The sequence below is a fragment of the Hypanus sabinus genome, chromosome 2 (assembly GCF_030144855.1).
Source record: "Hypanus sabinus isolate sHypSab1 chromosome 2, sHypSab1.hap1, whole genome shotgun sequence".
NCBI classification, from domain to species: domain Eukaryota; kingdom Metazoa; phylum Chordata; class Chondrichthyes; order Myliobatiformes; family Dasyatidae; genus Hypanus; species Hypanus sabinus.
Window position 1 is genome coordinate 62,881,710 of NC_082707.1, and position 27,832 is coordinate 62,909,541.

Consider the following 27,832-nt stretch of genomic DNA (forward strand, 5'->3'; position numbering starts at 1 on the left):
ATTGACACTACCCATTCCTTCCTTTGTTGTACTCCCCCACGATGGGCCACCTTCACAACACAATTTCCAAGGGTTACTCACAAGAAACAAATCCTTGAATTCTTAGTCATTCCTTACATGCAAATCTAGCTACTGCCATTTTGCTGCTTTGAAATTTCTTTCCAGCTTGCCAACAGCCTCAACATCTTAAATAAAACAGAAAACTCTGGAACAAGTCAGAATATGCAGATTAAAAAAAAAGATCAATGACCCCACACTTCAAAGCCAAAGATAACCTGAAATGTTAACACATTGTTTGTCTTTCCACAGATGCTACCTAACTTGTAAAAAATTCAAATTTTCCATATTTCATATTTCCTTCACTTAGTCACACTGGAGCTCTCCTTACTTAAGATATAAAAGCAACACTCCATGCTATCTCACCATAGACCTTGCTTGGAACTCCTTGTGGAGGGTGCAATGTTGAACTGACATTATGACAGTAGGTTTGGGGCTGGAAATGAAAATCAATGAACTCCCACCACTGATCCCCAACCTCTGCAAATGTCCTTCTATACAACCACATCACTTAAACTCCTTATAAGGATGTCCCAGCAATTTCCAGGAACCAGTGCAAAGTTGACTGCTGAAACAGTTAGCAGGCAAAGGTGGAGTTTGTGACCAACAGCGATACAATTTCTTGGGGTTGGGAGCTACAGGTTGCCAAATCCAGAGTTGGACTAAGCTCAAAAGCTTGTTTCTGCAGCTGTAATATCCACAATTCCTCATCAATTGCAGCAAAAAAAATAAAATAAAATAAAATGCTGAACAAGTTTAGTTACTTCATTCATTGTACTGAATGGGTATTTACTACAGGTAATTTAGATATTTGAACCCAAATTCAGGTCTAACTCCTAAAGTTCTTGAATGTCTGTTATCATTTTGATTTAAAAACATTGAAGTTTTTGAAACAGCAAGTTTGCTGGAAAATTTTCCTCTGTTGGTACATGAAGCAGCTTAGTAAAGATTAATCAAAAATCAGCACCCTCCAGATACACAATGGTAATAATTTGGATACTTTAAAATCAACTAGATTATTTGTAATATCCATGAAAAACTTTAGACATGTCAATACTCACAAATAAATGTATGTTACTCATTGAAATGTATCGAATATAGAGATTGCTGAAAAGAAGTTTTTTAAAATTAACACGTTTATTTAACTAACCTTATCCAATTCTTGTTCACTTTGTGGAATTTTGGCTTCCAAATCTTTAATTGCTGCTTTTCTTTCTTTAAGTGTATTAACAGTAGTTGCTAGTGCATCCTTAGACTGACTGAGTTGACCCAAAGCAGCTTTATGGCGACTGAGGTAGATATCTAGCTCTGACTGAGCCACATCCATCTTTGATCTAGCCTCATTCACTGCTTTACTCAACTCCATCAACTCCTTCTCATTCACCTGTATATATAAATATACATATATTAATTAAAAACTAGAATGTTAAGAAGACAAAAATTAATAAAATTCAGGTATTGTGCAAGCTCATGTTAAAATTCTAAGTTTTCAATTGAAAGACATTGTTACTGAACAATATTTTACTTATGTAGAATTCAATCAAATGAAACGTACTTGTGCTTGTCATTTTCAATTTTAATGGAAATAAACATCTGAAATAGTATTGTCATTGTTCAAGCAACACAAAGAAAATTATGCTAAACTCAGTAAATTTTTTTATACCTTTAAACTTTAAGCATTGTATTTGCCTTCTTCCATCTTCTACTGTAATGATTAAAATTATGCCATACCTCTTTCTCTTCCTGCAATCCTTGTGTCTCTTGTTTGAGAGTCTCCATTACTTTCCTCAGCTTCTCTTCCTCATTTATTTTATTTTGTTCAAGCTTTTCTTTTCCAGCTGTTGCTTCTCTGATGGTCTTTTCACTATCATTGGGTACATTTTTCAAATCATCCAACTATCAAAAGTACAATAAGCAAAAACTTTATGCATTAATAAATAAATATATACTGCTTTCTACAAATAGTATTTCTTAAATATTTCAATTTTACAAGCATCTGTGAGAAGGTACTTTTCAATAAAGAGAAAGGAGACCCAGACTATTCACCCTTCCACATTAAAATTGCATATCATTAACCTTTCTACCTTCTTAAAATAAACATATTTCAGTACAAACTGAGCAGTAACAGAGATCCCCAAAGAAGATTCACTGATGTACCACCTAAACCTAAAGCATTGTAATGGGGGACTTCAATATACAAGGGGATTGGGAAAATCACATTGGTGTCGGATCGCAAGAGACGGTATTTGTTGATTGCCTACAAGATGGCTTTTTAGAGCAGATTGTGCTCGAGCCTATTCGGTGAAAGGCCACCTTAGATTGGGTAATAACCCAGAACTTATTAGGGAGCTTTATGTAAAAGGAACCCTTACGAGGCAGTGATCATAATACAATCAATTAATATTGCAATTTGAAAGGGAGAAGCACAAGTCACGTGTACCAGTATCACAATGGAATAAAGGAATTACAGAGGCACGAGAGAGGAGCTTGCCCAGGTGGATAGGAAGGGGGATACTACCAGGGATGACAACAGAACAGAAGGGGCTGAAGTTTCTGGGAATAGATCACAAGGCGCGGGATAGATATGTCTCGCAAAAGTAATAGTTCTCAAATGGCAGGATGAGGCAACCATAGCTGACAAGGGAAGTTAAGGACTACATAAAAGCCAATGAAAGGGCATATAATGTAGCATATAATTCTACCACTGGTATGGAGGGGCTATTGCGCAGGCCTGAAAGAAGCTGCAGAAGATTGTAAATCTAGTCAGCTTGATCTTGAGCACTCGCCTACAAAGTACCCAGGACATCTTTAGGGAGCGGTGTCTCAGAAAGGCAGCGTCCATTATTAAGGACCTCCAGCACGCAGGCCATGCCCTTTTCTCACTGTTACCACCAGGTAGGAGATACAGAAGCCTGAAGGAACACACTCAGTGATTCAGAAACAGCTTCTTCCCTCCTGCATCCGATTCCTAAATGGACATTGAACCCTTGGACAATACCTCACCTTTTAATATACAGTATTTCTGTTTTGCACATTTTTAAATAATCTATTCAATATACATAATTGATTTACTTATTTATTACTGTTTTATTTTATTTATTGTTATTATTTTTTCTCTCAGCTAGATTATGTATTGCATTGAACTGCTGCTGCTAAGTTAACAAATTTCACATCACATGCCGGTGATAATAAACCTGATTCTGAAAAGTGAATTGGAAGTTGGATAATTGGGAAGCTTTTAAAATCCAACTAAAGGCAAACAAAAAAGCTACAGAAAGGGAAAAGATGAAATATGATGGAAGACTAACTGATAATATAGAGCAGGATACCAATATTTTTTCAGTTATATAGAGAATAAAAGGGAGGTAAGAGTTGATATTGGACCACTGAAAAATGATGCTGGTGCTGTAGTAATGGTGGACAAAGAAATGGCATAAGAATTTTTTCAGATGTCTTTACTGTGGAAGACACTACCTGTACACCAGAGGTCCATGAGTGTCAGGGAGCAGAAGCAAGTACCATTGCTATTACAAAGGAAAAACGGTAAGGTCTTAAGGTGGATAAGTCACCGGGACCAGATGAACTACAACATCTGGAGAAGAGACATTGGTAATGATCTTTCAAGAATCACTTGGTCAGCCATGGTCCTGAAGGACCAAAAAAATGCAATGATCAATCCACTCTTTAAGAAGGGAGTATAGGCCAGTTAGCCTAACCTCTGCGGTTGGGAAAGTTTTGGAGTCAGTTATTAAAGATGAGGTTTCAGGGTACTTGCAGACTACAATTAAGTCAGCATGGTTTCTGTAAAGGGAAATACTGCCTGACAAGGAAGTAACAAGCAGGGTGGACAAAGCAGAGAGAGAGGATGTCACTTACTTGGATTTTCAGAAGGTGTGTGATAAGGTGCCAAATGTGAGGCTGCTTAACAAGATTAAATCCTATGGTGATACGGGAAAGATACTGGCATGGATAGTGGAACAGCTGACAATTGCAGCAGGACTTAAATTGGAAGAATGGGCAGGAAAGTGGCATATGGAATAGTGTTGGGAAATGTATGATAAACATTTTTTGCTGAAAGGAACAATAGTGCTGACTACTATCTAAAAGCGGAGAAAATTCAAACACCAGAGGTGCAGAGGGACTTAGGAATCCTCATACAAGACTCTCAGAAGATTAATTTACAGGTTGAGTATGTGGTAAAGTTGGCAAATGCAATGCATTTATTTCAAGGCGAATAGAATACAGAAGCAAGGAGGTAAAGCTGAGGCTTTATAAGACACTAGTCAAGCCGCACTTGGACTACTAGCAAGTTTTGGGCCCCGTATCTTGGGAAGGGATACGCTGTCATTGGAGAGAGTCCAGAGGAGGTTCATGTGGATAATTCCAAGAATGAAGGGGTTAACATGAGGAATGTAGCAGCTTTGAGCCTGTACTCACTGGCATTTAGAAAAATGTGGGGGGTGGAGGGAGAAATATCATTGAAACCTATTAGATTTGAAAGGACTAGATAAAGTGGATGTGGAGAGGATATTTCCTATTGTGGGGGTATCCAGAACTAAGGGCATAGCCTCAGAATTGATGGACAACCTTTTAGAATTGAGGTAAAGAGGAATTATTTTTTCTTTAGCTGAAGTAGTGGATCTGTGCAAAGCTCTGCCATAGACTGCGGTTGAGGCCAAGTCCATGGGTATATTTAAAGCGGAAATTGATGATTTCCTGATTGGTCAGGGCATCAAGGGATATGGTGAGAGCAGGTGTAGAAGGTTGAATGGGATTCGGGTTCAGCCATGATGAAATGGACTCAACTGGCTGAATGCCATAACTCTGCTTCTTTGACCTATGGTCTAAGCTTGTAAGAAATTAATAACAGCTGAAAAATAATGCTGTTCTATCTGTAAGCAAATTACACCAGCAAAAACAGGATTCCCCAGGAAGCAGCCTGGATTGGAGGTTATGAGCTGCAAGGAGGTTGGATCAATTTGTGCTGTTCTTATCCTAGCACTGGAAGCCAAGGGGAGACCTAATAGAAGTTTATAAAATCATGAGATACAGAGATAGTGGACACAGAATCCTCCTGACTTTCCACAAGGGTAGAAACACTAGAGGCCAAGCTCTTAAGATGAGTGTAGTAATAATTCAAAAGAAATATTATACAGAATGGTGGGTGCATGGATATACTGCTAGGGGCAGAAATGATAGCAATGCTCAAGAGGCTATTTAGACAAACATAAATATGCAGGGATGGAAGGATAAGGAATTTGTACAGGCAAGAGAAATTTAGTTCAATTCGGCATAGTGTTTGGTGTAGACATCGTGGTTTGAAGGGCCTACTATGTTCTTTGCAAAATCAGGACGATAACTAAACCAGACTAATGGTGCTTATCTACATAAACACCTGTCACATCTTTGAAAGGTGAGTAAAAAGACAATTAAGCACCATAGTGAGCCACTAGTGCTTGGTTAATCTGATTAGTTTTGAGAAAATTTACAAGGGAAAATATTTGAAAGTGAGTTATACCGCAAGGATATGCGGAAATGTTCCTGATGTCTAAAAGCAAAATGTAACAATCCAGTAGAATATCTTTTAGTCTTTCGCTTGAATAGTGAAAAAACTAAAAGATATTGTACTGGATCATTGTCACATGTGACTCATAAGGAAAGGTGGTGGGGGGAGAGAAGAGATGAGCTGCAATGATAGGGGAAAAGGAAGGAGGTGGGACAGCGTTATTTTTGGATGTTTTGTTGCCTCCCGGTTGTCAGGGTCAGGGACATTTTGGACTGAGTCCACAGCATTCTTTAGTGGGAGGCTGGTTGAGGTCAATGTCTGTAGCAATGACATGGGTAGGATGGATGATGAAATCCTGCAAACTGAATTCAGGGAGCTAGGTGCTAAGTACAGCACCTCAGGGGTTGTTACATCAGGAGTGATGCCCTGTGCTACATGCTAGTGAGGCCAGAAATTGGAAGATCATACAGTTTAACACTTAGCTAAGGAGTCGGTGCAGGAAGGAAGGCTTCAGATTTTTGGGTCATTGTTCTGTCTTCCAGGGAAGGTGGAACCTGTACAGAAGGAACCGTTTGCAACTGAACTGTGGACTAATATCAGCACAAGGAGGTTTGCTAGTGCTGCACAGGGGAGGGGGGGGGGGGGGGGGTTTAAACTAGAGTTACAGAGGGATGGGAACCAGGGTGCCAGAACAGATAGTGGAGAGGTTATGGAAATAGATATTAAGAATACAAAGTCAGGAGTCGAGAGGTTGAGCATGGTGTGACTAATGCCCTGAGCTGCACATATTTCAATGCAAGAAGTATTGAAGGAAAGGTGGATGAGTTTAGGGCATGGACCAGCACATGGAATTATGTCCCTGTAGCCATCAGCAAGACTTGGTTGCAGGAGGGGCATAACTGGCAGCTCAATATTCCAGTGGGGAGGGGCATTACCAGTCTGGACAGACTGGAAAGCTTGTCCAGTGCCACTTTATGGGCAGAAATGAGAAACAAGTATGACCACGTTAGTGGGGCTATATTCTACCACCCAACAGTCCACAGGATTTAGAGGAACAAATATGTAGAGATTGCAGACTGTTACAAAAAATATAAGGTTGTGATAATAGGTGATTTTCCACATATTAACTGGGACTCCCATACTGTATGTAAAAGGATTGGATGGGAATGAGTTTGTCAAATGGGTTCAGGAAAGTTTCTTTCATCAGTACATAGAAGTCACAACTCAAGAGAGTGTGATACTAGATCTCCTGTTAGGGAATGAGACAGGGCAGGTTACAGAAGTTTGTGCAGGAGAAAACTTTGCATCTAGTGATAATTAACTTCAAGGTCATTGTGAAAAGGCATAGGCCTGGTCCTCAGCTTGAGATTCTATATTTGTGGAAGGCCAATTTTGCTGGTATCAGAAAAGATTTGACAAGTATGGATTTGGACAGGCTTGGTAAGTGCCAGGCCTTCAAAAGTGAAATTTTCAAAGTATAGAAATTACATGTCCATTTCAGAATAAAAGGAAAACATAATAAGTTTATGGAACCTGTTTTCAAGAAATATTGAGGCCCTCCCTAGATAAGAAAACAAAGACAGTGCATAGCAGGTTTCAGCAGGAACAAATGAGGTATTTGAGAAGTACAAGAAATGCAAGAGAATAAATACTTAATCAGGAGGACTAAAAAAAAGACAGGAGGTTGCTTTGACAGACAAGGTAAAGGAGAATCCTAAAAGTTTCTATAGACACATTAAGAGCAAAAGAATAGCAAGGGACAAAATTGATCTTCTGAATATCAATAATCCAGAGTGGTAATATATGTGTGGAGCCAAAAATAATGAGTGAGATCTTAAATGGATTTTCTGCATCTGTATTTACTTGTGAGATGGATTGAGATTCTAGATGTAACAAAATGCAGCACTGAGGTCATAGACCCAATACAGACTAGAGGAGGAGGTGTTTGCTGCCTTGATGCAAATTAGGGTAGATATATCCCCAGGGCCTGACAAGGTGCTCCCTTAGACCCTGTGGAAGGCTAATGCAGAAATCACAGGGGCCCTCGCAGAGATATTTAAAACCACATGTGATCGCAGAGATATTTAAAACCACATGTGATATGCCAGAGGATGAGGATAGTTAATGCTGCTTCAATGTTTAAGAAAGACTCCAGGATTAAACTCAGAAATTATAGTCCAATGAGCCTGACATCAGTAGTGGGGAAGTTATTTTAAGGGACCAGATATACAAGTATTCGGATAGACATGGAGTGATCAGAGATTGCCAACATGGCTTGGGCATGGCAAGTTGTTTCTAACCAATCTTATGGAGTTTTTTTTTTGAGGAAATTAACGGGAAAGCTGATGAAGGCAAGGCAGTGAATGTTGTCTACATGGACTTCATTAAGGATTTGACAAAGTCCCGCACGGGAGGTTAGTCAAGAAGGTTCAGTCTTTCAGCATTCAAGACGATGGTTGTCTCTCTGCAGGCCAGTGACCAGCGGAGTGCTGCAGGGTACTGGGTCCATTATTGCTTACCATCTAGATCAATGAACTGGATCAGCAATTTTGCAGATGACACCAAGATTGGGGGCATAGTGGACAGTGAAGAAGACCATCACAGCTTGCAGTGGAACCTGGACCAACTGGAAAATTTGCAGATGGAATCTAATGCAAACAAGTACAAGGTGTATTGACTACAGGAATTGGGATGTAATGTTGAAATTGCATGAGATGTTGGTGAGACCAAATTTGGAGTATTGTGTGCAATTTTTGGTTATCTACCTACAAGAAAGATGCTAATAACTGGTGGGACTGGAGGACCTAAGGAAAGATTGAATAGGTTAGGATATTATTCCTTGGAACATAGAAGAATGAGGGGAGATTCGATAGAGATATACAAAATTATGAGATATAGATAGGGCTAATACAAGCAGGCTTTTTCCACTGAGGTTGGGTAAGACTACAACTAGGAGTCACAGGTAAAAGGTAAAATATTGATGGAAACCCCTTCCCTCAAGAGGGTGGTGAGTGTGGAATGAGTAGCCAGTGTAAGTGGTAGACATGGGGTCAATTCAAATATTTAAGAGAAATTTGGATAGATACACGGATGAAAGGGGTACGGAGGACTATGGTCTGGGTGCAGGTTGATGGGTCTAGGCTCATTAATGGTTCGGAACAAACTAGATGGGCCAAATGGTCTGTCCATGTGCCGTGTGTGTGACTATGACATCTACAGCTGCACCGATGTCACATGCAGATGAATTTGCCCAAAAATGACATTGATAAAGGCCAGGTAATAGTTAAAAATGTATATTTAAATGAGCATACTTTACCTTTTCATTATCTTTCTGTAGTTGTTTCTGCAGTTTTTTCTCTTTACTTTTTGAATGTTTCAACTTTTCACGGACTTTAACATCTTGCAAATCAAACTCTGCAAACTTCCCCTTTTTCTCGTCAATGAACTTGGTAATTTTACCCATTTTCCTATAAAGAAATAATAAATAAATATACCCCAGATGACAGTAACTTAACATTTTTAAATTTCCAGCCTGAACTGTCGCAATTCTTTTGATTTTATTAGATGGCAACTGTATTTTTCTAGGATGGAGGACAAAAATAGAACAGAGGTTTATACCCCTTGATCTTTAAGGGTTGATGATCCAACCAGGTTCTGTGTAGTTACGAGCCTCTATCAGTAATTGAACAAAGACATTCTTTGGTTTGTATGGAATTTAAATTTTGAAATCAAGAAGAAAAAACTAAACAGATGACTTGAGAGGCTTCAGCAAAGAGGCATTGGTGAGCATCAGATAGGAATAGGTATGAATGCCTTTTTTGTAGTTAACAAAAGAGATACCAAATTATAACTAATTAAATAAAGAACAAATGCAAAAATCAGGTGACGAGCTATAACTGCATGACCTTGATGAAGAACCAAGAATCATGATGACCACATCTGCAGCAAATGTTGGGATACATCAGAGACACTGTTTCAGGAGGCAGTTTCACTCATTAGATATACTATTTCAGATGTGACGGCAAGTAAGGCAGGTTGGAGGATCCAAGAGTTAAGGGATCAAGGGAGCCCCTGCCCTTGAGCTTGTTGGCCCAGTAAGAATGAGAGTGGGGGCTGTAGGAAGGATGAACAACTGTACCAATGGCAGTTTGGTTCAGGGAAACATTCAAGAGGGAGAGCAAAATGTAGTTGTATTTGGGGATTGTATAGCCAGGGGAATAGACAATATTCTCTGTTGCAAAGATACAGGGACCCGAAGGCTGTGCTGTCTGCCTGATGCCTGGGTCTGGGATGCCTCATCTGATCTGCAAAGGAATTTGCAGTGGGAGATGGAAGTTCTAGTTTTCAGGGTCCACGTGGACACCAATAACATAGAAATAAGGAAATAGGTTCTGCTGAAGAATTTTCAGCCGCTAGGGACTAAATAAAAATGCAGAACCAAAAAGCTAATAATTGTGGATTGCTGCTTGACCAACAAGCCATATGGCAGATGGGTGGTGAATTAGTGGGATATCGGTACTAGTATTGGGGAAGCACGGAAAAAAATATGAAGGGAAGCTAGCCAATAATATCAAAGGGGATACTAAATATTTTTTCAGATATATACCATGCAAAAGCTGGGAGCAGAGAACACTAGATATTGGACCACTGGAAAGGGAGTAATGGGGGACAAGGAAGTGGCGGATGAACTAAGCATGTATTTTGCGCCAGTCTACAATGTGGAAGACACCGGCAGTATGTTCCAGAATGTTGGGGGCAGAGTTGAGTGTGGTTGCTATTACTAGGTAGAGGTGCTTGGCAAGCTGCAAGGTCTGAAAGTAGATAAGTCTCCAGGACCAGATAGACTACACCCCAAGGTTCTGAAAGAGGAAGCTGAAGAGATTGTGGAGGCATTAGTAATGATCTTTCAAGGGTCAATGGATTCTGGAATGGTCCCAGAAGACTGGAAAATTGCTAATCTCATTCCACTCTTTAAGAAGGGTGGGTAGACAGAAGAACGAAAATTATAAGCCAGTTAGCCGGATCTCAGTGGTTGGGAAGATGTTAAGAGTCGATTGTTAAGGTCGTCTCAGGGTACTTGGAAGCACATGATAAAATAAATTAAATTCAGCTGTTTCCTTAATGGAAAATCTTGACCAACAAACCTGTTGGAATTCTTTGAGGAAATAATAAGCAACATAGACAAAGGAGAATCGGTGGAAGTGGTGTGCTTAGATTTTAAGAAGTATTATATGAGGCTGCTTAACAAGTGCCTATGGTATTAAGGAAAGATACGGCCATGGACAGAGGGTTGACAGGAGGCAGAACTGGAATAAAGGAAGTCTTTTTTGGTTGGCTGCCGGTAACCGGTGGTGTTTGCAGGGGTTGGCGTTGGGACTGCTTCTCTTTTAACATTACGTGTCATGACTTGGATGACGGAATTGATGGCTTTGTGGTCAAGTTGGTGGACGGAGGTGGACAGGCAGGTAGATTTGAAGAATCAGCAGATGGGGTTGAGACAAAGCAGGAGAATGGGCAAAGTGACAGATGGTCAGCAAGTGTATGCTCATGCACTTGGTGGAAGAAATAGACTATTTTCTAAATGGGGAGATAATACAAAAATCAGGGACTCGGGAGTCCTTGTGCATGATTCTCTGAATGTTAACTTGCAAGTTGAGTCGGTGGTGAGGAAGGCACATGCAATGTTAGCATTCATTTTGAGTGCTATAATATAAAAACAAGGAAAAAAAAGCTGACACTATAGAGCACTGGTGAGGGCTCATTTGGAATATTGTGAGCAGTTTTGGCCCCCTTATCTAAGGAAGGATGTGCCGATATTGGAGATGAGGTTCATGAGAATGATTCCAGTAATGAAAGGGTTATCATATAGCCTGCACTTGATGGACTTTAGAAGGGGAGGGAGATGGGAGATTTGTTGAAAGGCCTAGATAGAATGGATATAGAAAGAATGTTTCCTATAATTGGTGAGTCCAGGACCAGAGGGCATAGCCTCAGAATAGAAGGACATCACTTTAGAACAGAGATGAGGAGAAGCTTCTTTAGCCAGAGGGTAATGAATATGGAATTCATTACCACAGGCAGCCATAGAGGCCAGGTCATTGGGAGTATTTAAGGTAGAGGTCGATAGGTTCTTGATTAGTCAGGGTATGAAAGGTTACATGGAGGAGGCAGGAAAATGGGGTTGGGAGGGAAAATGGATTAACTATGATGAAATGGTGCAGCAGACTCAATGGGCCAAATTGCCCAATTCTGCTCCCATGCACCTTTTATGGTCTTACACAATTTTAACATAACACACCAACTTCTGCACTCAATACATTGATTTATGACAGCCAATGAGCCAAAAGCTTTCTTTATTATCTACCTGTGATGCCACTTTCATGGAATTATGGATCTATACTCCCGTATCTCTGTTCTGCTGCACTCCTCAGTGCCCTACCTCTCACCATGTAATATCTCCTCTGGTTAGTCCTCCCAAAGTACAACACCCCCACACTTGTCTGCATTAAATTCCATTTGCCTTTTTTCAGCCCATTTTTCCAGCTGGGCTGGAACCTACTGCAAGTTTTACTAGTCTTCCTCACTGTCCACAACACTCCCAATCTTATTGTCATCAGCAAATTTGCTGACCTAGTCGACCACATTATCATCCAGATTGTTACAGATGACAAAAATACACAACAATCCCCATAGCACGGCAATAGTCTCAGTCTCTAGTCAGTGAGGCAACCATCTACAACCATTATCTGGCTTCTTCTGCAAAGCCAATGTCTAATCCAAGTGGCAAGCGAATGAACCTTATTAACCCTGTCAAAGGTAATCTAAACAATATCCACTGGCTTGCCTTCATCAACTTGCCTCCTCAAAAACTCTTAAGATCGGTTACACAGCCTAACACACTCAAAGGTATGTTGATTATACCTATTTAGATCCTGTCTTATAGATCCAGCCCTACAAAATCCCTTCCAATAATTTACTTATTACCAACACCAGTCTCACCAGCCAATAATTTCCAAGTTTATTCTCGGAGCCTTTCTTGAACAAAGGAGCTTTAGCTAACCCTCAGTCCTCCAATACCTCACCTGTGGACAAGGATGTTTTAAATACATCTGAGGGTCCCTGTAATTTCTGCACAAGCCTGCCACAAGCTCAGAAGGGAACATCTTGTCAAGAAGAATGGGTTGGGTGGGTGGGGGAAAGACAGGAAATCACTGAAAAGTATTAAATAGTGAAAAGCCAAGATAGTACGAACGTGGAGAGGATGTAATTGGTGGGAGTGTCTGGGACCAGGGGTACAGTCTCAGAAGAATGTCACTTTGGAACTGAGATAAGGAAGAATTTCTTTAGCCAGATGGTGGTGATTAGGTGAAATTCATTGCCACAGACAGCTGCAGAGGCCAAGACATTAGGTATATTTAAACAGAGGTTGATAGGGTCTTGATTATTAAGGGCGTCAAAGGTTAAGAAAGCAGGAGAATGGGGTCGAGAAAGGAAAAAGAATCAGCCACAGCTGAATAGCAGAGCACATTCAATGGGTTAATTAGGCTCCTATGTTGTACATCCTTAAGTATTTAAAATCATGTTCTTAGTATTTGAAGTCATTGCCTTCAGACCGAATAGAGAAAGTAAAATGGTAAATGGTGACTGGGAAATTCATCAAATGGCAAGGAAAACTTAAAAAAAAATGAAAGCAGCAAATATTATGAATTTAGCATGCACAACCAGAGCAATAGTTGAAGCAGATTCTCTCATCTAAGCATTCAAAAGGGAACAGGCAAGTACTGGAATGCAAAATAGACGACCCTGGACAAAGAATAGGGACTAGGATTCGTCACAATGTTCTTGGGATGACCTTGGAGGAAGACAATTTTTTTTAATAGCTCCGAATGGATAAACATATGGTGTCATGCAAGATTACTCTGGAGTCCATTAGAGAGTTGGAAGATGATGGCAGTCTGTCACATTTAAAGCCACAAGAATTAAGGATACTATAATAAGGGATATGCACTGTCACAGATATGTTACAGGAAAGATTTGCACATGGCACTGAGGGAAAGGAAGACTTGAGGCAACTTTGTAGAATTTGGGAAAACATGAAAGTATGGCAGTGTTTATGAAACAGTGCATATATGCAAATACTTAAACTGTTTGGGAGTATGAATGGGCTCTACTATTCAGTAGGTAAAAGGCAACACGAGTGAATCTGCAGGTCCTGGAAATAAAAACACAAAATGCTGGCAGAACTCAGCAGGCCAGACAGCATCTATGGGAGGAGGTAGTGACGACGTTTCGGGCCGAAACCCTTCATCAGGAGTGAAGTAACATGGGATGGTTGAGGGGGGATAAGAAGTGGGGGAGGGATGAAGTAGAGGGCTGGGAAGTGATAGGCTGAAGGAAAATGGGCTGGGGGGGGGAAGGTGGACAATTATAGGAAATAAAGGTAGGGCTGGGGGGAGATTATAGTGAGGGAGGGAAAAAGAGAGAGAAAGAGGACCAGACTAAAATTATAGATAGGGATGGGGTAATGGGAGGACAGGGGTATCAACAGAGGTCTGTGAGTTGAGTGTTCATGCCGGCAGGTAGGAGGCTACCTAGGCAGGAGATAAGGTGTTGCTCCATCAATCTGCATGTGGCCTCATCTTGACGGTAGAGGAGGCCATGGGCAGACATATTGGAGTGGGAGTGGTCTGTGGAATTGAAGTGTGTGGCCACAGGGAGATCCCGCCACTGCTGGAGGACTGAGCGCCAGTATTCGGCGAAACGGTGTCCCAGTCTGCGGCGGGTCTCCCCAATGTATAAATGGCCACATCGGGAGCACCGAATACAGTATATCACCCCAGTTGACTCGCAGGTGAAGTGGTGCCTCACCTGAAAGGACTGTCTGGGGCCTAGGATGGTGGTGAGGGAAGAAGTGTGGGGGCAGGTGTAGCACTTCTTTTGTTTGCAGGGATAAGTGCCTGGAGGGAGGGAGGGGATGAATGGACAAGGAAGTTGCGTAGGGAGCGATCCCTGCGAAAAGCCGAGAGTAGGGGGGGTGGGGCGAAGGGAAGATGTGTCTGGTGGTGGGATCCCATAGGAGGTGGCGGAAGTTACAGAGGATCATACGTTGGATCTGTAGGCTGGTAGGGTGATAAGTGAGGACCAGGGGGACTCTATCCTTGGTGGGCTGGCCGGGGGGATGGGGTGAGGACAGAGGTGTGTGAAATACGGGAGATGTGATGGAGGGCAGAGTTGATAGTGGGTGAAGGGAAGCCCCTTTCTTTAAAAAAAAAAGTAAGACATCTCCTTTGTCCTAGAATGAAAGGCCTCATCCTGAGAGCAGATGCGGCGGAGGCGGAGGAATTGAGAGAAAGGGATAGCATTTTTACAGGAGACAGGGTGGGAGGAGGAATAATAGTCTAGGTAGCTGTGAGAGTCTGTAGGTTTGTAGTAGACATCGGTGGATAGACTGTCTCCAGAGATAGAAACAGAAAGATCTAGAAAGGGGAGGGAGGTGTCGGAAATAGACCAGGTGAATTTGAGGGTGGGGTGAAAGTTGGATGCGAAGTTAATGAAGTCAACGAGCTCAGCATGTGTGCAGGAAGCAGCGCCGATGCAGTCATCGATATAACCTAAGAAAAGAGGATGACAGATACCGGTGAAGGCTTGTAACATAGATTGCTCCAGGTGGCCGACAAAAAGGCAGGCGTAGCTTGGACCCATTCAGGTGCCCATGGCTACATCTTTAGTTTGGAGGGTGGGAGGAGCCAAAGGAGAAATTGTTAAGGGTGAGGACTAATTCCGCAAGGCAGAGAAGAGCAGTAGTAGAGGGTGACTGGCTAGGTCTGGAATCCAGGAAGAAACGGAGAGCTTGGAGACCTTCCTGGTGGAGGATAGAGGTATATAGGGACTCGACGTCCATGGTAAAAATAAGGCGGTGGGGGCCAGGGAACTTGAAATCTTTGAAGAGATGTAAAGCATGGGAAGTATCACGGCCATTGGTGGGAAGGGATTGAACAAGGAGAGATAAAACAGAGTTGAGATAGGCAGAAATGAGTTCAGTGGGGCAGGAGCAAGCAGAGACAATGGGTCTGCCTGGACAGGCAGATTTATGAATCTTAGGTAGGAGGTAGAAACGGGAAGTGCAGGGTGTGGGAACCATCAAGTTTGGTGGCCATGGATGGGAGATCTCCCGAGCTGATGAGATTGGAAATGGTTTGGGAGACTAGGTGCTCCCTAGTGGGGTCATGGTCCAGGGGTAGATAAGACGAGGTGTCAGCGAGTTGTCGTCGTGCCTCCGCTATGTACAGGTTGGTGCGCCTGACGACAACAGCACCCCCCTTATCAGCGGGTTTGATGGTAAGGTTGGGATCGTTGTGGAGGGAATGGAGAGCAGATCGTTCAGAGGGGGAAGGTTGGAAATGGAGCAGTAGGTAAAAGGAATTGTTTGAGCATTTACATGGATAAAAGTTCTGGAAAATGTTGAGAGAGGCAAAAGTGATACTATAGATGCTGGTTTTAGGTTAGAACTTAGAAGTTGGGGAAGCCACCGTTAGAAATAACTAAATTGCTCACAGAGCACCCACCAATGTTGCCAAGCTACTACAATTCATCTAATGTAATCACAAACTACACTAGGCTTCAGTTTTGATAGACTTGCAAAACACGCTGGTTAGACTTCAACTCTAGTATTGTGTTCAATGTGCAATTTAACACATTAAGAAAGCAAATAATAATCAGAGCAAAGATTAGCCCAATTCAAATTCAGAAAAAAAAGGGTTGCAAATCTACGATATTATAATGAAACAAATAGTATTGCAAGGTGACAATTGGAATTGATCTAAAAGGAGTTGTCTCAATGGGGGAAAATGGGGACCCTTACTGTTCCACTACCATTCAATGATTCTAGTCCACCATATTACCTCTTCTCTTTAGAAAAGCATGAAACAACAAAATGAAATTTGAATCAATAATGTAACATTAAGCAAACTATATATGGTTATGATAAATGAGTGAATAAATTTCTCATAGATCAACACATCAATAATCACTTTTGTTTTTCAAGACAGAATGCGGCTGTAGAAACCCTATAGCACAATACAGGCCCTTCGGCCCACAAAGTTGTGCCGAACACGTCCCTACTTCAGAAACTGCTAAGCTTACCTATAGCCCTCTATTTTTCTAAGCTCCATGTACCTATCCAAAAGTCTCTTAAAAGACCCTATCATATCCACCTCCACCACCGTTGCCAGCAGCCCATTCCCCGCACTCACCACTCTGAGTAAAAAAACTTACCCCCGACATCTCCTCTGTACCTCCTCCCAGGCACCTTAAACCTGTGTCCTCTTGTGGCAACCATTTCAGCCCTGGGAAAAAAAGCCTCTGACTATCCACATGATCAATGCCTCTCATCATCTTATACACAAAATATCCACAAATGAAATCAAGATAGCAACTCAAAGAATATGTTCATGACTTACTTTTCAAGTTTTTTCAAAGCATCATTTTTGACCTTTATATCTTCTGCAAGTGTGGCGCTTTTATCACGTGTACCTTGAGTCTCATCATGAATATTTTGCTTTTGTACCTTCATATCAGCAATCCTTCTTTGCACATCATGGCTGATGAGAGTTTAGAGGTGGACGAGGAGAGTAAAAAATCAAAAACTAAAGTCAAGATTGAGGATCAAACAGGAATATCAAGTATCACTGAACAATTTTAATAAGAAACAATAAAGATAACTAGTTACTAACATATGTACTTGCATCTCTATCAGTTCAATGGGAATTAACAGGATAAGCAATCTAGTATTAGAAAACTTATTGTTAAAATAGATTGGAGAACAGCAAATTATGATAGAAATCATTAAAGGACATACATATAATACTGCAAGACGCAATTCTTCTTCTTCACAATTTCATTTTCCAATGCAAGAAATTCAAGCGCATGATTCTTCTCTCCTTCCAAGGCATCTTTTTCTTTTTCCACCATCTTGACTCTATTAAGCTAATGCAAGGATTTTAACATGGTCAAATTGCATTTTATGCAAAAGATTCAACATAGGGAAACTAGAAATACATGGAAAGTTAAGTAAATTCAATCTCTTAACCAATTCATTTCCATGTAAAACATCCAGTGGAAAAGAAAAATTTTTAAGCAAGGCTCTATTACATAGCTATACCTACGCAGCATGGTGACAATTGGCTAATGAAGTGAAACTGGACCTTATGAAGGGTCTTGGCCTGAAATGTCAACTGTATTCCTCTTCATATATGCTGACTGACTTGCCGAGTTCCTTCAGCATTTTGTGTTCAAGATTTCTAGCATCTTGTTTGTAACTGGCTAATTTACCACAATACCACAAAGCAATAGTCAAAATCCATTTTACAGACATTTCACACCTCCATTCCCTTTGCTCTGGTCCAGAAATTCACCCCAATAAAGTGGTACAGCCAAGTTGAAAATAAGCTTAATCTGCAAGAGCAATATTCCAGCTCTTGGGAAATACAACCTATCTAAATTCTACCCAAAGTGAAAATGCCCTATGTACTGTCTTCAGCCCATAGGAGTAGGTAGAGTGGGCTTAGCATTTGATTCTGCATTTCATACTTTGCCACAGACTGTCCATTACTTATATAATCAACTAATTGTTCTCAAAGTTATTCCTTGTGGCATCCAGCACAAACAATATGCTTCTGAATATTACCAGCCCTTGTATCTCCTCTGATTATTCCAGTATCCCTTGCAAAAGCAACAACATCCCACCACAGATACCATCACAACTGTGAGCGTATGTGTCAGTGATAACGATAAATTTGAATTGTATAATTTTCAGCAATGTGCCAAAACCCTGACACTGCCATGCTGCCCAAGGAACCCCAACAATGTTACTCCGAGAATCTCAAAACTTGCCTCATAGGAAACATTTCTTAATGCACTCCTGTCTCAAAGTACTAAAGAAATCTTCAGCCATGGTGTTGAATGGACCTTCTGCAAATTATACATTCTGCCCCAACCCAATTCACTGGATGACATGGTGTTCTTAACATACAGCCTACCTCTTTGAGACACTACATTGCTTTCCACAAAATAAGAATTATGGAATACAACCCAAAGTACTATTGTGGGATGAGCCCCAAGCACTGAAGATATCAAACTAGCTTTGTCACTAACATCCATTGCAGAAAGCATCTCTATTTCTTTGGACAAATCAGCCATCCAAGTTTCATTCTTTTCATACACACAACTGGTGACATTTCATGAATGTTACCATGATACTCAACAATTAAATCATGTGTATCGTTAGGTGAAATGTTGCACTTAACACCAAAGCAAAACACTTTAGAATTAAATATTCTAATGAATTACCCAATCCCAAAAAATTGCCAGTGCTTAAAGTTCCAGTGAAAAACCACCATACTAGTAGCAATATTATCAACAGATTATTTTACATTTTAAAAAGTCACATTTATTTTCTCAAGAAATCTGAAATTCACCTTCTCCCCTCTCTGTTCATTCAAAATTTCAACTCTGCGACAGAGGATCTGAATTGGCTCTTTGAGTCGCCCTGATCCAATTATATCTTCCAGATATTCTAACATACCCTCATCATGCTCAGTTTGACCTTTTGGCTTCATCATAGCAATTTGTTCCACTTCACCCTATCAAAACAAAAAATAAAGCAAAATATTCTTCAGTTTATATTTCAGAAACATTTAGTATTAAAATTTAATTAAAGCCCCACTGCTACTTTTCAATGAACACTGAAGAAACCAATTAAAACAGTTAATTTGGATTTATTAAGATTCAGACCTAATTTAAAACAAAACATTAGTTTAAGTGCTAAATATGTATTTGCTTCTTGATCTGACCATAAAATGATACAATCATGTAAATGATTGGCTGAAAGATATGGTACAAACAATAACTAAAAATATCAATTGATCACCACATTTTAGATTTAAAGCATGATTTCACCTCAATTTCTTTTGAGCAGAACTATTAAACTTTAAAAGCAAATTAATTTCTACTGATTGTTTATTAATATTATTTATTATAATTGCTTGCATGTCAAAAGCCATACAAAAGTGAAGGAATAATTCTTAACTTACTACTCAGATGTAAAACTGGTATGATAGACAGTTTACGCTCATCTTTTATTAAGGTTTTCTCCATTCTCAAGTAATCAATCCTGGACTGCACAAGTCGATACTGGGCAGTGAACATTAATTCAGTGCAGAAAAGATTTCCAATCTTTGACATAAACTGACATCACTGAACCCAAACAAATCCTAAGCATTTATCCAAGTAGTATAGGATAGGAGAGAGCAGGAGTTTATTATTATTAACCCATGTTACAATTTGGGTAAATCATAAAATAAAAACCTGTCACTTACTGCACTCAAATTTCCCCAAATTTTGTCAAGCACCATATAATAATGAATTCAGTAATTTTACACAAAGTGTCACTGTGCCTGCAATTAATTGGAAAAATACAATTGATCATATAGAATGGCAGACAAAATACTCTTCTGTCCAAAACAAAGGGAATTGATCTTTCTGTAAATAACAATCTTTGATAGAATGCAAAAACATGCTAGCTAATATATACTAAATTAAGTCCTGAAGGTTTTTCAAACATGCAAGATCCCATCTATAACTCTATTACATATAGATCAAAACCATGTCCAAAATGGACATGAAATCTCAGATGAACTTCTTTTGCCAAATGTAGTGTACACCCAACATTAAAGTCTGCATACCTGTATTTGTTCTAATAAAATTACCAGTCATCTTCTGGCCATCTTTCAGATCACTGATCCTGCAATGGCCATTTAAACTAAAAGCACCTACATGTATAATATGTGCACTGGACTATCAAGTTGTTTGCAAGAATACCTGTAATAGCAACAAAATACAAAGATACATGGGATAAAATTGTCAATTGAGAGACTATGAAAGGCGGCATTGATAATTCTGTAAACTCAGACCTGCTTAGAAATATTAATAACACCAACCTAAATGTAAATAAAAGGTCCTGTTAATCACAACAGGCAAAATATTCCAGCGGGGGTGGGGGAGAAATCGAATTTTTAGAACTATTAACATAAAACTGAAAATTTCATTGGTAACTTAAAATAGCCATTGAGCACAGAAACAATCCGAGTTTCATACTCCTTTGATCTTAAAAATGGGCACAAGAAATGAAGTTGTAATCTTCATATGTCCTTCATAATACTGGTGTGCAAGACAGTCACATTCAAATCCTTACAGGTCTCAACATAGCCTAAATGTGGTCAAATTCAATTCAGCTATAACATGAAAGGTAGCTCTCTGAAATAGTTTTTAACATTAAAAAACTCAGCAAAAACACTATGGCAAATCTGTAAGTAAGGAGAAACATAGTATCAGAAAACATGCTACAGGTCTGTAAAACAAATTATGCCCTGGCTGCTACCATACCTGGACCTGCATAGAAAACTGCAAGTATATTACAGGTAACAGTAGAAACTGATAGAAAAAAAAGTCAAATCAGATACTACTGGTGAACGCAGTGTCAAAAGTTTCTACTCAGCATTAAAAACTTGTATCTTAATTTAAGGGTTTATAATGAGAATTGACTTCTAAAGTACAACCAAAAGTGCAGATAAATTGAAATCAGATGGTTCATACTTGCCTTCTCTCCTCAGTGCCTGGGATACTAATGCACAACATGACAAGCCTCTTCCAAGGCAAACATTCAGATTCAGTGACCTCCACACCAGCAAGTCTGCCTGCCAGCCAATCCAACACCAGATGGAATGATGTATTCTTAGATAAGCAGCCTTACTTCAGAGCCAGAGTACTGATTGAAATTGGCAAGCAATTTATCCAAGTACTGATCAACATAGAAAAGTGTTCATCTGCCAATGCTCTGAACGATTACTGAATGAAAATTCCTTTAGACCTCCAAAGAGGTGCTTATTATCAAGTCTATCAACTCTATAGGCAACCTACAGACCTTTCCCACCATTTCTTTCATCAAGCTCATCCATCTTCATAAAGCAATACATCTTTAAATAAGTGCTCAACCTACAACCGCTCCTCCAATGTTGTGACCATTTCGGCAAAGGTATGCAATGATAGCATGATATTTACTCTTTAAACTATACTTATGACTGTTTTGTTTGTTTTGATCTTCTAAAAGGAAAAACAAATCAACTATAATCATAGATAAACTAGATTTGTTAAGTTTCCCTTTGCCCCCACAGATATCACAAATAACAGGATAACATAAACCTACTTCATTGTAGTTTCAAACTTAACATTAAGATACCCACTTAATAAAACCTTCACCCTCACATTTTAGTCTAAACAAAGACACAAAGTTTTGATTCAATTTCTACCCTTTAAGATCAACACAGAAGCAACATTATCAGTGATTAAGAACGTTGAGTCACATCCTTTCTACTTCTATTGGCTGAGTAGCTGCTGAAATCAGAACCTAAAGGCAATTTTCCCCTTGGTAAAAGAACAGTGACATCCAAAGGAGTTTCTTCTTATAGCTAATACTATAAAAGTTTTGAAGAGCAGGGCAGCAGAGTTGAGTAAGTTTTCTTGATCAAGTAGAGGGTTTGGGAATAACCACAATCACAGGGAGAAAACGCAAAAATCTGGTCCACAGCCAAGACAGGTTCAATCCAGCTAATGTGGCTGTATCACTTTGTAAATCCATACCTCTTCACAACTCTATCACCCTCCATTTCAATTAAGTTTCAAATTTTACGAATATGTGAATTAGCAGCTTCAATTGGCCACTTATCCCTCAAACCTGTTCTGTCCAAGATAGTGACCAGCTTGACTCCAACTTCAACTCCACATTTTCCACCAATCCCAAACTAAGTTTCACCCTCATGTTTGTCAAGAAACTACCTGTCTTAAAAATATTTGAAGACTTTGCTTCCAATGCCCTTTAAGAGTTTCAAGTCTCAAAACACTCAGGTAAACATTTTGTATTACGTGTTCCTTACCCTTTGTTCGTAGACAAAGGCCTCTACTTTTGGAATTCCCCCTTAAGAGGAACACTCTCTACATCCAGCCTGCCAAACTATTTTATTTGCTACAATCAAATCCTTGCTCTTCATCTACACTAGACACAAATACTGTGCATAGTTCTAGTCTCCATATTGTAAAATTATAAATTCCATCTACAACTGTAAAGCAGATTGCAAATGTTTGTTTCCAACAAAATTGCAAGCTTCTCCTTCAGAGGCAAATTACATCAACTACTTTAAGGCATCCAGAGGAGCACAGCAGTACAGCAAGTACTCCAATGACTTTGGCTCAACCTCTGTGCAAATTTCACTTGGACATCACATTCTCCTATCTATCATTCCCCAACCAGAAGCCCCAGATGAACTATGAGATCTGCAATCTGCTGAGGCCCAGATCTGAAGCATTCATATCTAACAACCAAGAAAGATACAAGAAGTTCAGGTACGATCTCCAGAAAGCCACCTCACCGATGAAGCATTGTAATTCTGTCCTAAACTTGAATTGATGAAGGATGCTCGACAGCTGTGGCAGGGTTTGAATGTTATCACTTCTTTCAAAGTGAAATCAAGCAACAGAGTTGTCAACTGGTCTTCTCTTCCAGATGAGCTCAATACCTCCTATGCTCAATTTTTGACTGTCAAAACATGGAACTATCATGAACTCCCACAGCTGCAATGATCCTGTGATTTCAGTCCGAGATTGACTTATGAGCATCCTATAGGAAGATGAGCCTATGGAAAACATCAGGCCCAGATGGGGTATATGGCTGAGTCCTAAAGACCTGTGTGGATCAACTGGCTGGAGCGTTCACTGAGATCTTCAACACCCTAGTTCAGTGGTCTGAGGTACCAACCTGCTTCAAGCAGGCTTCAATTAAACAAGTCCTGGAAAAAAAAAGAATATGGCAACCTGCCTTGATGACTATTGTCCAATAACACTTACATCCACAGTGATGAAGTGTTACGACAGGTTGGTGATGAAATATCAACTCTTGCCTGAGAAGTGATTTGGATTCACATCAATTTGCCTACTGGCGCAACAAGCCTACAGTAGATGCCACCTGATTGCTTTTTACTTAACCCTGGAAAATCTGGACAGCAAAGACATGTACATCCAAACTAATCAAAGAGCCTCAAGACTTTGGCCTCATTACCACCTTGTGCAATTGGAACCTTGATATTCTTACTTGAAGACCCCAATCAATCCGGATTGACAATATCCCCACAATCTCCATCAGCAAAGGTGCACCACAGGGCTGTGAGCTTAGCCCCTGCTGTACTTATGATTGGGTGGCTATGCACATCTCCAATGCCATATTCAAGTTTATTGATGACAGCACTGATGTAGGCCAAATTAAAGGGGGTGACAAATCAGCATACAGGAGGGAGAATGAAAATCTGGCTGAGTGGCCACCTAATGTCAGCAAGACAAATGAGTGATTATTGACTTAAGGAGGAGGAAACCAGAGGTCCAGAAGCCAGTACACACCGGGGGATAAGAGGTGGAGCGGGTCAACAACTTTAAATACCTTGGTATAATCATTTCAGAAGACCTGTCCTGAGCCCAGTATGTAAGCACAACTATGAAAAAAAAAGCACGGCAGCACCTCTACTTCCTTAAAGAGTTTGTGAAAATTCAGCATGATATCTAAAATTTTAACAAACTTTTATAGTTGTGTTGTTGAGAGTATTTTGACTGGATGCATCATGGCCTAGTAAGCGAAAGCCAATGCTCTTGAATGGAAAATTGTACAAAAAGTAGTGGATACCACCCAGTCCAGCATGGTTAAACCCTCCCAACTATTGAGCACATCTACATGGAGTGTCGTTGCAGGAAAGCAGCATCCACCATCAGGGACCTCCACCAACCATGTCATGCTCTCTTCTTGCTGCTGTCATCAGGAAGATGGCACAGGAGCCTCAGGATTCACACCACCATATTCAGGAAGTTTTCACCCCTCAATCATCAGGCTCTTGAACCAGAGGGGTTAACTTCACTTACTCCCATCACTGACAGCTCTGACAACCTATGGACTCAACTTTCAAAGACTCTTCACTCATGTTTTCAATATTTATTATTTTTTTTTATTGGCAGCTTATTGCCTTTTGCACACTGTTTGCCTGCCCTATTGGTCCAGGCTTTCATCGACTCTATTATGGTTATTGGATTTATTGAGCTCACAAGAACATAAATCTCAAAGTTGTGCATGGTGACACATTACATACTTAAAAAAATTTATTTGAACTTTATACAAATTTCTGAGTACCTGTGTACATATCCCAACTACACTTTGACTGGCTAAATTATGGGAAATGTCCTACACTGTGCAGGTTGTATCAAAATATATGGGGGAAAAATGGAATTGATCTGAGAGTCAGCATGGCAAGATCAGTTTATTTACAAGACTTCTAGGAAATCACAAACTTTTCAGACTTTCAAACCAAAAGAAGTTAATGTGAAACCAAGCTGTCTTATAATTCAAGGTGTTGAAAGTGATGATAACCCATCAGGTTCTCTACCCCTCAATTTGCACGATTTTTTTTTTGTATTATTCCCAATAAATGGATATACAATGTAAATTTGATGCACCAGAATTACATGTAGCACAATAATAAAAAAAAAGTAGAAAATGTGAATATGCCGGCCAGGAAGCATGAAATGAAAGGCCATCAATGTTGAATCTGTTTATCTCCCTAAAAGCTCCTTCCTGACCTGTTGAGTATTTCCAGGATTTTCTGTTTTTATTTCAGGTTGCAGGATATGCTTTGTTGTTTGACAGATTTATTTACACCTCAACTAAATAGTCACAAAACTAGGCTTTCACTTTTACGTTATACACATTGCCATGCATTATTGCTTTAACAATACAGTATACTCTGCTGTCTATTAACCAGATTCTTCCACCCCAACTTATTTCTTCTCAGCACACAATCTAGGCCAATCATCAACTTATTGCATCCTAATGTCAACTTTGTAATAAATCAGATACACTATTTAAATCTCTTGCAAACACATACATAATTGATTATTTATCATTTACCCTGGTCCAGATTTGAATGATTATTTTCCCAAACATTTGGTAAAAACTATCATTTCATTATAGAATTCCACGGGTAGAACCATATCTCACAAACCTGCACTTGTTTCATATACCAACCAACAGCAGTGGTATTTGGGCAGTGATACTACTACGAGTCTGTTGCACATGTATATATTTAATTCAGCACAAGTCAATAGAATGACTAAGCTTGTACTGCTATTTGATGAAAGCAAGTCTGAACTGTGATATTTACATTTGACCTATATTCTTTAATATTTGTGGTTAACAAAAATTTATCAGTCTCGGATTTGAAATCAACAACTGACCTAGCCATCACTTGTTGGGCTGGAAGAGCTTACAAAGTTTCTTCATTCTCTCAGATGAACACTCAGACCCGGCATAGCACTGATTTGTAGTGAATTTAAAAAAAAAGTACGTTCATTCTAAATAACACAAACTTCTCCGGGTGGCCACTGTAAACATTGCGCTTTACATAGACTCTGAGCCACTCACAACCAATCTCGTATTAGTTCACGCTTGCTCCCCTCCCTGCATGTATAAATATTCTTGCCCCCTTCAGCCAATTCATTCCACTTTTTAAACCCATAATGCCTGGAAAAGAGCCTGCAACTTCTAGGATTTCAGGCAGAATCAGTCATCCAAAACATCATTGAACCAGCCAGTTTAAGTGGGATTAGAGGATGTTAATGATGGCAATGTTGAAGAGTACTGCATTCTCATGGTGAGAGCCTTAATAATGAAGAGTTTCAAGAATTGGCAGAGCAATGCATCCTGGGTAAATCTGAGGGCATGGATGGAGAAAAGGAAAAGGAAACACCAACAAAATACATCACCACAAAACTCCTCAGCACTAGCATCACTGCGATTATCCAAATCATGGACCAGTTCATTGATAATTACCGACTGGGAGCAAAGCAATTTGGCAAAGAGAGGTGCTCTCAACATTATTTCCTGCTGAGAACTTCATGAGAGGAAACTTAAGAAAAGGCAACCAAATCTCAAAGCTTACTTGAAACACCCAGAAGTTAGAGGAGGACCCACAGCCTGGCCCCTCCTCTAAGATGCAACTATCACCTGCTTCCCTCCACTGCTGCTGTGATGTGTTGCCACTCCACTGATGTGCAGGTTAGGCCTATTTGCGTGATTGTCACTCCACAAATTACTCAGTATACAGAGTATCATATATCTAGGGTTTGACTTAAAAAAAAATCAGGCACACATGTCCATTACGTAATACTATGATGACCCCACATAGCACTCCACTCTGAGGAATACATCCTCAGTGTTAAGTGGGGCCTGAGTTTATAAGTATTTCTAAACCTCATTCTCAAAAGGCTAAGTTTTATATCAGTCCAAAAAATGACTTACTGCCATCATGCTCCTTTAAAACCTTGAAAAGCACCATCATAACCTGCTATCTAAATTCCAGGGGTTGCAAACTAACAAGGAAAATCCAGGTGTCAAATCAGTAAACCCCTGGCACACTCCTGGCATCCAAAATGTTCTTCCTGAAGTTCAATATGGAGAACTGCTCACAATATACTCAAAGCTTTTTACACATATACAAATTATTCCACCCACTTGCACTCCAGTCCCACATTTGGGTTATTTTCTGTCCATTTGTCTTAGTATTTCAGTTACTGATCCCACTGGAGCAGGTCTCCAGGGTTATATTTTGCAAACATTTATAAAATATTCCTTTCCATCCAATTTCCAGCTTTGTCTATTTGTTCAATATTTTTGCCACCTAATACTTAAAAATACTTCTCACTTTTGTACCATCAGCAAAATATGCAACTCTCTATTCCAACATACAACTCATTAAGACATACAACAAATAGCAGTCAGCCTATAACAATCCTTCTAGAACACTAGTCATATTCCGCCTGATACTCAGAGTATTTGTATTTTTTATTCTGTCATTTAGTAATTTTCTTAGCTAGACAATAAAGCTGCCATTAGCTAACAGACTATTATGTAGCTAAGTCTTCTGAAAGACTCATACAAATGTCTCTGCAACCCACTTTCCAATTACATCCAATATTGCCATCTCCTTAAAACATTCAAATTTGCTTTCAGTCATCAACAACTCTCTCTAAATTGGTGCTAATTCAAACTGAACAGCTAAAAACCTGTAAAATATTCACTCTGTATCACAATATCTATAACTTTTCCAACAAATGTTATGCTACGTC

The 27,832-nt window shown here is 39.8% G+C and overlaps 1 protein-coding gene across 1 annotated transcript in view; it reads right to left on the reverse strand.

Moving 5' to 3' along the window:
* The window catches only part of smc4 (structural maintenance of chromosomes 4), a 74,214-nt gene that overhangs the window by 40,493 nt on the left and 5,889 nt on the right, over positions 1–27,832 (reverse strand). Inside the window, exons 6-11 of the mRNA XM_059947156.1 lie at positions 19,039–19,203; positions 17,421–17,548; positions 17,023–17,163; positions 8,880–9,030; positions 1,789–1,953; positions 1,208–1,441 (exon numbers count right to left, since the gene is read on the reverse strand). Of these exons, the coding sequence (XP_059803139.1) occupies positions 1,208–1,441; positions 1,789–1,953; positions 8,880–9,030; positions 17,023–17,163; positions 17,421–17,548; positions 19,039–19,203 (984 nt within the window). The remainder of the gene's footprint in view (positions 1–1,207; positions 1,442–1,788; positions 1,954–8,879; positions 9,031–17,022; positions 17,164–17,420; positions 17,549–19,038; positions 19,204–27,832) is intronic.